At 31.7% G+C, this 13,968-nt stretch overlaps 1 protein-coding gene across 1 annotated transcript; it reads left to right on the forward strand.

Annotated features, from left to right (window-relative positions):
* The first annotated feature begins 2,634 nt into the window (after positions 1-2,634).
* On the forward strand, positions 2,635-13,674 carry LOC133318572 (UDP-glycosyltransferase 74B1). Its single transcript, XM_061520582.1, has 4 exons — positions 2,635-2,638; positions 4,093-4,108; positions 12,158-12,788; positions 12,928-13,674. Exons 1-4 carry the CDS (start codon positions 2,635-2,637, stop codon positions 13,672-13,674), a joined length of 1,398 nt encoding a protein of 465 aa, XP_061376566.1.
* The last annotated feature ends 294 nt before the right edge of the window (positions 13,675-13,968 follow it).

Genomic DNA, 13,968 nt, shown 5'->3' on the forward strand with positions numbered 1-13,968 from the left:
AAATATTAAAATATTATTGAGTCAAAATTATTGATAAAGAAAATTTCAGCTTTTTATCCAAACCAAAATATAGAAAGTGGTTCCTATTATGTCGATGAACCTGCTTCCCTATCTTGGTTCTCTTTCTTTCTTTCTTTTTCATTAGAATGCTTCAGATAATTGTACCCCACATGTCATACCCGATAAAAAAAAATCTGATAAACGTTGGTTAGAAGAAGATATTTATAGCAACAAGGAACATAAATCATTTTGAAAAAAGTGCTCACCGGCCAGTTTACGGAATGCAATTACAAGTCACAACAATCAAAAAAATTTATTTTTTATTTTATGAATCTGGAAAGTATCCACATTCAATCTTCCACAGCCACCTTGTCTTTAAAGTATGGTCCCAAAGAAAAGAAGCACATCTTCTGGCCTTCAAAAATATGCTTTGACCAAAGTTTAAATCCGTGACCAAAGCAAACTCTTGGGAGCTCAGTCGCCAACTAAGCTACCCTTAAGGGTTAATCAATTCCTTTTTTAAATGATGGATTAACTTCAACATCAACATCAAGAGCATATTTAACCCAAACTAATTGGGTCGGTGCTAAATGAACCCAATAATAAAATAAATAAATAAATAAAGGAATGAAGAAGGGGAAATAAGATAAAAGAAGAAAAAGGGAAAAGAAGGAGGGGGATGAAGAGGAGAGGGACTAAAAAGGGACCATCTATAATATAAGAATAATAACGGGTCTAACCTTTCACCTTGTTTATAGCTTTTCTCCATTTTGTCCTAAGACACACCGGCTGCCAATCTATATCTCACTCCATTAAGTCTTGTTTAACTACATTTTCCCATATAAGTTTTGGTCTACTTTTACCTTTCTTTGTTTCGAGCTCTTGGTAACAAACTTTTGTTCTTACGGAAACATTCAGGGATCATCTCATTAATTGCTCAAATCACCTCAATCTATGTTCCATCATCTTTTCAGCCACATGTACTAACTCCGCCTATGTGTGCTTGCATGCATAGCCTGTCCCAAGTTAGGATAAAAGAAGAGGGTTGGCGTCATGTGTAGAGAGCATGCCGTAAAAAACAATTATACTTATGAGATGAATCCTTTTAAATGATGGATAATAATAATAGATAATAATAATAATAGATAATAATAATAATAATAATAATAATAATAATGACAGATTAACATCTATTCCTGATAGCATAAATTGACATAATAATTTTTTTTTTTGACAATGACATAATAAAATTTTAGTGAGCCTGGCGCGCTTTTGACTAGTAATTAAACTGATTGTCTAACCATTTAGGAATGTCATATTAGTACGCTTAAATGATATTTCTGCTCATTTATTATGTTCCTACAATTATTTTTTTGGAGTTGCATCACGTGGCATGATCTCAGCCATCCAAAGTTCATATCTTTCCTATAATCTTCATCTTCAGTTGGATCTACGTATTTATAGATATCGATTTGTCGGAACCTACACGCGGCAATAATATGAGAGTATGGATAGTGGAATGAAGTTAAACTTCCATATTGACAATCGGATTTACTCAAATTGATCGAAACAATACGACCACATGTCTGTATAAAGTAATTGAAAGTCTCTTCAACCTTAAACATATGTGAATCACGATCATAATTGCAAAGTAGATGCAATCTCTAGGTTATTTTACATCGCATCAAGCACCTCAAAGTAATGATTATGAGCAGCTATTTCTTGAAAAGCATTATTTCCTCTCATAACAAAGCACTCATTTGAATTGGGAAAAATATTACTATAAGAACTAAAGTCTCTTTTCTTTTTTTGAAATATTCCAATCGGTTCATTGCTTCGCAACTAATCCGATTCGAAACGGGTCTAGGATTAAGACTTTAAACCCTTCTCAAAAATGATACTGAAGAGATTTGTGAATGGCTAAAATCACAAATCACGTCACATGAGGAGATCTGTGAGTTTTCAATAGAATTCGCAGAACTTAAAGCGCGAAATAAAAAAATAATGAATTTTTCAATAAATTATTAGAACTCATTAAAAAATAAAAAATAAAAATTTCACACTATCAATGAATAACTTACCTCTCACGGTTAAGTTGATAGTTGTAACAATATCGATTAAAATATGTAGATAACATTTCCATTTTTTTTTGGAAAAAAAAATCTGTCATATTGAGGTAAAAATAAAAATAAATGAATTTCATTAAAAATTTTCCCTTCTCTTTTTACCGTTGGAGTCATTATATGGGAAAAATAATGTTAACTGCTTAAATTTTGTTTTATTTTTTTTCATTTTTATCTGCACGTTTTATTTCGGTTTTTTCGTGTCAAATGAGCTTACGTAAAATGTTTCTGGCAGAAAACTTGTAAGTTGTAATGACCCAAACCACTGACACCTGGTTCCAAAAATCAGCAAGATAAGAAACGTAAAGCCTATATATCTACCATAGGAATATTCTTAATAATGGATAGTTGACTATGATATTGCTCCAGAACAGAAGTATACACGTCACTCTTGTGTCGTCACTCATTACCTCGGCTTGGCTTCAATATGTATACGTCAACAACTCTCCCTTCCTTCGTCTAGATTACGCAACATGAAACCTGAATTTCTGGATCTGAAATTTGCATAGAGATGTGTACGTTGAAGTTCTAAGAGGTTGAAGTTGAATTGTGCTAAAACATTAACCCAAGAAAAGTCAACTCTAATCAATTTTTCTATCATTATCTACTTTATTTTTAATATTTTATTTCCATAATTTATCTCTGTGTTGTTTCTTCTCTTAAATTTTAAAGAATAAAAAAAGTGCTATTGTGTTTTTTTATGGGTTTTATAAGAATTATGTTGTAGGAAAAGTGATTGTGTTATGTTATAGAGATTCGTTTTGCGTGCCAAAGTTTTTTATTTATTTTGTGGTTTCAAAAATTGTGGGTCCCACAAAATGTTGTGTTTGTATGAAAGTTGTTGTGGTCATGTTAAATGATAGATGCAAAACTCTTTTTTTATCGATATAAGAATCAAACACATAATCTAATACAAATTACCAAAACTCTTCACCACTAACCAAACGTAATGACTTTGTTATTGTGTTATCTTACAACATTGTTTACCTTATAGCAATTAATGTCCTTAAATTCTCTTGATTTTTTTTTTTTTGAATAAATTCTCTTGATTTGTTTCTTTACCTGTTATTATTTCCAAATATTTGTTCCTTTCCTCTCTTGTCTATCATTTTGAACTTCTTTACACCTCTTTTTTATAACTTTTTTCTTTGGAATAAAAATATGGACTAAGGCGTATAAATGAGTTAGGTCGGCGTACAGAAATTTATGGCCTAGCCAATATTAGGTGAGGCTTGGTCGATTACATATAGTCAAATATAGCAAATCTAGGCTTTTAAAAAGATCTATTTAAAAAGTAGATTGTAGGTTTTTTTTTACATGTCAGATCTATAAACTTACATGTCGGCTTATATCATATTATTTATTTTAAATAAAAATATAAAATAATTATTTTAATATAAAAATAATATTATTTTAATTATTGAATGTTTAATAGACTCAAACAGGTTAAAAGATCTAGGTCAAGACTTTTATTTTTTAAATATAGGTTAGACCAGACTTATAATTTAGACCTACACAAAACTAACAGATGAAATCAAACTTAAATTATTTTACACAAACCAAAGCTATTTAAGCCAAAAACTAACAACCCCCGATATACATTCAACTGGATTTTATATTACTTGAAATGCGGAACATACGCTTGTTGTACCAATACCCTGTGTAGCAAGCGTTCATCCTAACAACTCACAACACATTCAATGTACCTTTTCTCTTCAATGCACGTTTTGAAAAGAAAAGAAAAAATACTCACAATATTCGAATGCACTTCCCTTTTACTAACAAAGAAAGGTTATATTATTATTATTTTTTTAACTACTTCTTATTATCAAATCGTAATTATTGATTTTCGTCAATCTAACGGTTATAATTTATTGGATCACATTTATTAATTAATTATTAATTTTCAATAAATTATAATCATTAGATTGACGGAAAGCAACAATTAAGATTTGATAGTAAGAAGTAGTAAGAAAAAAAAATTAGTGAGTATAACCTCCCCTATAACAATACCAAAACTAGTGTGCATCTTTTGTTTTTTGTTTTTTTTGGTTAAGAGATAACTCTTTTTAATCTAATTTTATCTTCTCTCAGTTAAACCAGATTTGAAAAATAATTTTTTGAATAAAACAAATTTTGTTAAAACAATGTTTTTATTATTTTAAGATAGTGAATAAAAGGTGATTTAAATTTAAAATTAAATTTTTAATTTTAATTTTTTTAATCGATCATGTTTTTGTTGTTTTAATTTTTAACTTAATTTCAATTCAATTTCATTCCTTGATGATTCAAAATCTCCCTTATATGGAATGTACAACTCTTTACTAGCAGTTTTTTTAAAACTAATTCTACGAAAAATTCATATATTAAATTAACGAAAAAGTATTTGCATTTTAAATTATACAAATTTGTGTTATTTTAGATGAAATGATGTCGTTTTGGTACATAACTGGTAATTCTTTATATTCTCTTTCCTTTATAAAATTAAGAAGAGAGAGAAAGTGGAGGAGAGAGAATGTAAAAAATCACTAATTATGTCATCTAAAATAACACAAAATTATGTTATTTAAAATGATAAATATTTTTTGTTAATTAATATATGAATTTTTCGAAGCATTAAAATTAAAAAAAAAAAAAAAAAAAACCTCCGAGTAAAGAGTTGTACATTCCATACATGGGAGATTTTGAATCATTTCTTTATTTTTAATTATATTAGACAATACAATCTCATTTATTTATTACTACATGAAATAGATTTGTTATCATCAAACGGCCCCACAAACTGATGATGAGTATCAAGGGACAATGACCATATTGCCACTTTTTAGGCAAAATTTTACCTGATTGCCACTTCTGAAAAAAAATTTGCCAAAATGTCACGCCTGAATCCCGCTGGTCTGACAAGCGGGAATGGACTGGACACGTGTCAGCGTCTGAATGGTCAACCATTCTCGCTGGGCTGCCCAACTAGAATGACAGAATGCTGACACGTGACAAAAACACAGGCATTGTCAGACCAGCGGGATTCAGACGTAGCATTTTGGCAAAAAAAAATTCAAAAATAACAATGAGGTAAATTTTTATTAAATGAGTGACAATATGATCAATGTCCCGAGTATCAAAGAGAAAAAATATCGTAACAACTCCACATGATAAGATAAACTATAAAATCATTATAGAAACTACTGTAGTACTGAACTTTTTCTTAGCACAGTGATTTCTAAAGTGAGTTGGGAAACAAATGTGATACTCCCTCTTACGACATCACTTATTACCTCATCTTATACATCATAAATTCCGTTTTTGTACGTCACCTAATATATGTCAGAAGTGTTTCATTTTGTGTGGTTCTCCTTCAAAGACAACCTTAGACAAATGCTGTCTTCACTATTTGGTACACTTTTACCGTATTCGAATTGAATGCAAGTTGATAGCCGTAAAAGGCTGGTGAGATCCCGTAAATGATTTGCATGTGCTGTCATTAGATTTAGATTCATTATTTCAAACTTGAATTTTTACTATTTAAATGTCTTTGACTTGTCCGCGAAAAACAAGTAGCAAGTTAATAATTAGGAAAATGTTAATCGGAGCAGGTTGAATTGGCAGAGTTAAATAGTACAAAGAAAAATATCTGAAATTTGATTCCTGCATCTAGAGAAATGATCTAGAGGTTCATATTCAAAATTTTATAATTTTGGTTATGAATTTGTTTTACTTTTCATATTAAGTTGCAATAAAAGAAGAGATAAAAAAAAAAAGTAAATATCCTTTTTGGTCCTCAGAAAATTTCACGAGACCCGTTTTAGTCCCTAGAAAATAAAAAGGCCCATCGTAAGGACCCATTTAGTTGAAATCATGGTCCTCGCAAATTCAAAAAAGAGTCATACTAGTCCTCAAAAGGACTAAAATGGGTCTAATTTACATTTTTTATGGACCACGATGGGCCTTTTTATTTGCTAGAGACTAAAACGGGCCTCGTAAAATTTTCTGAGGACCAAAAATGATATTTACTAAAAAAAAACTGAGACGTGGTATACACGGCTAGTATATATATTTGACCATTGTCATTGTATATGCCACCAATTTGGTTACGTAAACCAACTAAATTATCACCACATTCAAGATTTGAATCAAATTAATGCGGCTACCACAATCGCACTTAATATGCGATTCCTAAATATACTGGCCAATTACCTCATAAATTGTTGTCAATTGCCACAAGACATAGAATTTATGATGATAATAACTTGTCAACCTAATAAGTACATATGAATATCTAAGTCCAAATGATCAAGCAGTCCCAACTCTCATGTCAGAATAATAAGTAAATATAATTTTATAATTTTTAAAAATTTGTAAATACGTAGTAGAAAATATTTACATGCTTATTTTAAATATTTGAATGAGAAATCAATTATAGTAATTAAAACATCATATTGATTGTTGATTATTCATGTGTGTTAATAGTACCAAACCAGTATTTGCAAGAAGAAGAAACGAAAAGGTTCTGTATATTCATTAGCTCTATATCTTTCTATACAAAAGGAATGGTGAGATATATACACGTAGCTGAAGATAGCAGTAGCAATTCTGTTATAACAAATCAGCTGACGTGGCCACTAAGCAGAACAGAATGGGTGAATGTGCTCACTAACTATATGAAAAAATAAATGAAAAAATACAAAGAATAAAAATGACATATTGTAATACTCCCCCCTCTAGATGGGGAGTATATGTTAATGATTCTCATCTTGGATAAGAGACCAGAAAAAAGTGAATGAGGCAGAGACTTGGTGAGCATGTCCGCAAGTTGATGAGAGGAGCTGATGTGAAAGGTCTTCAATGTGCCACGGGAAATGCAGTCACGAACCAGACGACAATCGATTTCAATATGCTTGGTACGCTCATGAAAAATCGGGTTGGCTGCTATGTGTAGGGCAGCTTGATTATCACAAAACAAATGTGCTGCAGAAGGATGAGGGAAGCCAAGATCCTTGAGTAAATGCAGTAACCAAAGAACCTTGCATGTGGCATGAGCCATGGAGCGGTACTCAACCTCGGCTGAGCTACGAGAAACCGTATGCTACTTCTTAGACTTCCAAGAAACCAGAGAGTTGCCAAGAAAAATACAGTTTCCAGAAATGGACCGTCGGCTGTCTGGACAAGAAGCCCAGTCTGAATCACAAAAGACTTTCAGTTGAGAAGAAGAAGTAGAGGGGAAGAACAGACCTTGACCAACAGATGCTTTGACATAAGCAAGCACACGATGAGCAGCTTGTAGATGAGGTACCCGAGGAGTAGCCATGAATTGGCTGAGATGATTTACAGCAAAACATAGGTCCGGTCTTGTAATTGTTAAGTACAGCAGTCTCCCAACAAGCCTTCGAAAGACAGTAGGATCAGGAAAAGAATCTCCATCATGTAGGGACAGCTTGGAGTTAACTTCAAGGGGAGTGAATTTTGGTTTGCAACCAGATAAACCTGAATCTTGGAGAATATTTAGAGCATAGTGATGTTGACAGAGGGAGATTCCCTTCGAAGAGCGAGCTACCTCCAAACCCAAGAAATATTTTGCAGGGCCAAGATTCTTTAGGTGAAATTTGCTGTCCAAGAGAGATGTAATATTCTACACCTCAGAGAAATTATTAGATACCACAAGAATATCATCTACATATACCAACATGGCTGTAAAATTAGAAGCAGAATTTTTGACAAATAGAGAGTAATCAACCTGTGATTGAATGAAGCCAAGAGAGACCAAGGTAGAAGAAAATTTGGCAAACCATTGCCTGGAGGCTTGCTTGAGCCCATAAAGTGATTTGTGTAAACGACATACAACATTTGGAAGGGACTCTCCCTGTCCATGATATCCGGGTGGTAGGGTCATATAGACCTCTTCAAGGAGATCTCCATGCAAAAAAGCATTGTTGACATCCAATTGTATGAGATGCCAATTGTTGAGGGCAGCTAGTGCTAGAATAACCCGAACTGAGGTGAGCTTGGCTACTGGGGAAAAATCTACTACCTCTTGTTGTGTGAATCCTTTAGCAACTAAACGGGCCTTAAATCTTTCAACACAACCATCAGCATTGTATTTGACCTTGTAAACCCACTTGCATCTAACAGCATTCTTACCAGGGGAAGTGAGACTACAGTCCAAGTGTGATTATTTTTCAGAGCCAATAATTCTGCATCCATTGCTGATTGCCAATCAGGGAGCTGAGAAGCCTCAGAGTAAGTAGATGGTTCAAAGTGGACAGTCAGAGAATTTACAAAGGCAGAATATTAACCTTGGGATACACCACCCTAAAAGCTAGCTCAAAGGGTGGGAGTGCCCAAGACCTTATAAACTCTACATTAGTTGCACATACAACCAATGTGGGACTATATATCTCAACACGCCCCCTCACACGAGAGCCCATTGGGCTTGAAGAGTGGACAATGCAACAGGCCTAGCCTACCTGTGCTAAGAAACGCCATATAAGAAAGTGGGGGGGGGGGGGGGGGCGAGGCTCTGATACCATGTTAATAGTACTAAACCAGTATTTGCAAGAAGAAGAAACGAAAAGATTCTGTATATTCATTAGCTGTATATCTTTCTATACAAAAGGAATGGTGAGATATATACATGTAGCTGAAGATAGCAGTAGCAGTTCTGTTATAACAAATCAGCTGACGTGGCCACTAAGCAGAACAGAATGGGTGAACATGGTCACTAACTATATGAAAAAATAAATGAAAAAATACAAAGAATAGAAATGACATATTGTAATAATGTGCCTTTAACTAAACAAAAGCTTAAACTTTTGGAAGAATATGTTGTGTAACATATATTCGATGACCAAATATTTTAAAGTTTGATCTTGTTGTTCCATTTGTTCTTTCTTTTTTTAAAAGGCACAAGATAATATTAAAAAAAGAAATTATATATTATCCACACACTCAAAAAATTCTCAAAAGAGATATGAAACTATTATTTATGTACTTTTACTTAATATCTTAAACTTTTGGAAGAATAATTGCAAGATACTCAGAGCATAAAACCCACTTTGTATAATAGCATAAATTGAGGAATTCAACTTTACCGGAAAAATAATTATATTAACAAAAATTATTTAAAAGCAAAAGTATTAATCTTTACAGATAAAAAAAAGTCAAATGTCCTTCACCAAAAAAAGAAGAAGTCAAATGTACCAAAAAAAAGTCAAATGTTTGAAGATATTAAGTTGAAAACTCCAAGGAATCCGAATCCAGCTGGTCACTGAAATAAAACTCATAAATTAAGAAATTCAACTCCCCGAAAAATAATTATATTATATTAATAAAAAATATTTAAAAGCAAAAGTATTCATCTTTACAGATAATAAAAACCAAATGTTTGCAGATACGTAGTGTACTGTGGAAGGCTCCATAGAATCCAAATCGAGATAACTGAATTTAAAATAAATTTTAGCCGACCTTCGATTAATAAACAAATTCAAATTCAACCGACAAAAGTAGTTTTTACTTTATTATTTTTTATGTATATTGACAAAATTATTCGCTTTCAACATACTCATGCAATTACTTGTTTAAAACATGGGTTTGTTATTTTTTTCATGGGACATATATTTATATTATGGTAGAATTTTTTAATATTGGAGTAAAATTTAAAGTTTAATATCTAATTTGAGAATCGTTGAATAAATAAAAAAAGATGACTCTGATTTGTAAACATATGACACAATACAATTTATTGCTAATTATTAATTAATTAATTTAATCAACAATGGATAATTAACAAAAAATAACGATTAAAATTAAAATTAAAATAAATATATATTCTTTAAAATATATATATATATATATATATATATATATATATATATATATATATATATATATATATGAGGCAGGATCATTTGACACCGGTGTCAAAGGAAAAGTTTGACACCACATCTGAGAGTCGTTAAATTAAAAAAAAATCAATGGTGTCACATGCTTACAAATTAGAATCGTTGATATTTTTTAATCTAACGGCTCTCAGATGAGGTGTCAAACTTTTTTTTGACACCGGTGTCAAATGATCCTACCTCTATATATATATATAATAATTCGTTTCCTATAACAAAACTATTAAAACCTTCAAAGGTTCAAGTTTGTTCATATGATATGACATGTCCGAAAAAGTACATATACAGAATATTATCGCATCACAATAAATATCACGTGTTTTTTTTTCTGACAAAAAAATTAAAGGGTGTCGTGTTACTTTTGTATCCAGATAGTGCTGAAAAAACATGAGATAGTTTTATGTACAATTACAATCACATAAAAATAGACCAATAATAAAAGAAAAAGAGAAAAAGATATATTAAAATAAAGATTTTTTTTTTTTTTTGCAGTTAATGTAGATAAATTATCTATATTGAGTCACGTCATTTTGGAGTAGAAATCATGATATTGTTATAATTATAATTTATTTCATAATAATTTTTTCATTATAATTTTTTAATTTTTTAACCCAAAATAATATTATTTTGAGAATGAATGTTACTAATTTATTTATATTAACCGTAGAAACATTAAAACCTTAAAATATATAGTTATAAAATTATAATTATTAATTTATCTTTATATAATTGTCATTGTATACGTAATCATGTTATATATATATATATATATATATATATATATATTTAAAAAAATTCATTTCCGTTACTTTTAATGAAAGGGATTCAATTTCAGTGATTTTGAGTTTTTGACTTTTACTTTGTATTAAAGAAAATGAAAAATATTTCACAATATACAAGGTATAAACTTTTTTTTCTACAATGATAAATAAAATTATTCTGATAATCTAAAACAAAGTTGTTTTGAAGTTTTGAAAAAAATATAGTGTAATTTAAAATTCATTAAAATACCATTTTTTTTAACCCAAAATGATTTTATCTTAGAATTTCTGAAGATAACTTTATTTCTAACATGAAAAACACTTTTTTCAAAAATATAAAATATCTTAAAGAATTTATTTCTTCCTTGTGAATTTTTTTAAAATATACTTATTTTTTAAAAAATCCAAAACAATGTTTTTTTTTTGGAGATAAAAAACAATGTAATTTTAAAGTCAGCGTAACTTATTGAAGAAATTCTGAACCCATAAAGAAATATCTTTAGTAATAGTTACGAGGCGCAATGGTAACAGTTCCGTGAACTCGAGTAACTCCGGGTCCACTCACCAACACAGTCTCGTACTTCTTGTCCTTATCGTCCCCAGCCCATCCATAGGGATCAGGGACAAACTGACCGCATGAAGTGGACGTTTGGTAAACGGAATTTTTGAAAATTTTTAAAAAATTATATTTTTTTAAAATTTAAATTTACGGGTATTATAATAAACTGAAGGTAAAAATTATATTTTTGAAAATTGAGATTCCCGATTAAAAAAAATTTTCTCCTGTACCTAACGCCCCATGATAAAAGAAATTTATTATAGTATCCTAGCCTAGGTTGACGATAACATATTATCCATGTTGGTTTATAATAAAAAAAAATTATCCGTTTATAATTTTTTTTGTATATTGCGTTATATACTCACTAAAGTAATAATGTAACTTAATATTTTTTTAAGAGTAATAATATAGTTTGTAAGAGTTTATAAACAAATAGTTTATAAATATAATCCTCCTCATCAATTAATGATAGAGACATGACTAAAAATGTGTTAGTTTATAATAATCAATTAATGCACCATTAATTATTATGAATTAATAGAAGAAATTTATTTATATTTCTCTGTAAAGCACAAAAGAAAAATAAACAAATTCATTAATTACGAATCAATAAAAGAAAGTCATTTATTCTTTCTTTCCTTTTAAAAATAAAATAAAATAAAGTAAGACTATTATAAAATCGGCTATCACGCCGACTTGTCAACTTTTGCTAAACTGGCCTATAAATAAGGGTGTTTAGGTGAAGCTATCACCCATCAAAATTAAACAAAACCACAACATAGAAAGAAAGAAAGAAAAAAAAAAAAAAATGGGTCTGCTGAGTCAGAACAATGTCCATGTCCTTGTTCTTCCATACCCAGCACAAGGCCACATTAGCCCTCTCGTTCAATTTGCAAAAAGATTAGCCTCAAAAGGTGTGAAGGCCACAATTGCCACCACCCATTACACAGTGAAGTCCATCACCGCACCCAACATTGGCGTCGAACCAATCTCTGATGGGTTCGACGAGGGTGGCTTTGCCCAAGCCAGAAACGTTGAACTTTTTCTGAGTTCATTCAGGACCAATGGTTCAAGAACACTGTCTCAGCTTGTTGAAAAGTTTCAAAGCACTAGTTCCCCTGTCACTTGCATTGTCTATGACTCTTTTCTTCCATGGGCTCTTGATGTAGCCAAGCAACATGGCATTTATGGAGCCTCTTTCTTCACGAATTCAGCTGCTGTTTGCAACATTTTCTGCCGCATACACCATGGTTTAATTGAGCTTCCTGTGAATTTGGAAGACCTACCCTTGTTGGTTCCTGGCCTTCCTCCATTGAATTGTCAAGATCTTCCAAGTTTCATAAGGTTTCCTCAAAGTTACCCTGCTTACATGGCTATGAAATTGAGTCAGTTCTCTAATTTGAACCATGCTGATTGGATGTTTGTCAACACTTTTGAAGCATTAGAAAGCGAGGTACAACTTCATTCATATAATATAATATAGCTTAACCATTTATTTATATTATTTTCATTTATTTATATCATGTTTTTTTGTCTAATTCATTATGAGTTTATGACATGGTTGATGATGATGTTTTCCTTGTGTATGAAAGGTGGTGGAAGGCCTAACTGAGCTCTGTCCAGTTAAGTTGATAGGTCCAATGGTCCCTTCTGCTTATTTAGATGGGAGGATTAAAGGGGACAAAGGATATGGAGCAAGTTTGTGGAAGCCACTAAGTGAAGAAAGCATCAAGTGGTTGGAATCAAAGCCACCTCAGTCTGTGGTGTATATCTCCTTTGGAAGCATGGTATCTTTGACAGCAGAACAAATGGAAGAGGTGGCTTGGGGATTGAAGGAAAGTGGAGTGAGTTTCTTGTGGGTTCTAAGAGAATCTGAGCAAGGTAAATTGCCTAATGGGTTCATAGACTTGATAAAAGAAAAGGGTTTAATTGTCACATGGTGCAACCAACTTGAATTGCTGGCTAACCAAGCCATTGGGTGCTTTGTGACCCATTGTGGTTGGAATTCCACACTTGAAACTTTGAGCCTTGGGGTTCCGGTGGTGTGTTTGCCACAGTGGGCTGACCAATTGCCTGATGCTAAATTTTTGGAGGAAATATGGGAGGTTGGTGTGAGACCCAAGGAAGATGAGAATGGAGTTGTGAGGAAGCAAGAATTTGTCAAAAGTTTGAAGGTAGTAATGGAGGGTAAAAGAAGCCAAGAGATCAGAAGGAATGCCAATAAATGGATGAAGTTGGCTAGGGAAGCAGTTGATGAAGGAGGAAGCTCTGACAACAACATTGATGACTTTGTAAATAGTTTGATGAATGCAGATAAGATTGGAAATCTGAATGGCTAGTACACTGGCTATTCTCATTACTAAATAATAACTAGTTTTAGACTGATTTGATTTATGAGGAAATAATAGTAGTAGTCAGTAGCATGTAATAGTTGTCATTTGTTACTGCATGCATGTATTTAGGATTGAATCAGAGAATTTGAATCCATTTTCCTTGCCAGCAGAGGAGGATGGGTTAGAGGAGAAATATTCCTTGCTATCATGCTCATCATGTCTATAGTTTCCCCCTAAATAGTTTGAAACCATGTCACCTCTTTTAAATGTAATATCTTTCTTTTCTAATTTATACATTTA

The sequence above is a fragment of the Gastrolobium bilobum genome, unplaced genomic scaffold (assembly GCF_033153095.1).
Source record: "Gastrolobium bilobum isolate Gb01-03AN ecotype WA unplaced genomic scaffold, APGP_CSIRO_Gbil_v1 utg16612, whole genome shotgun sequence".
NCBI lineage: Eukaryota > Viridiplantae > Streptophyta > Magnoliopsida > Fabales > Fabaceae > Gastrolobium > Gastrolobium bilobum.

What these genes read in the sequence shown, in the direction of transcription:
- LOC133318572 (XM_061520582.1), top strand. An exon ending in TTGAAGCATTAGAAAGCGAG is followed by an intron (nt 12,789 to 12,927) that starts GTACAACTTCAT and finishes TGTGTATGAAAG; the next exon opens with GTGGTGGAAGGCCTAACTGA.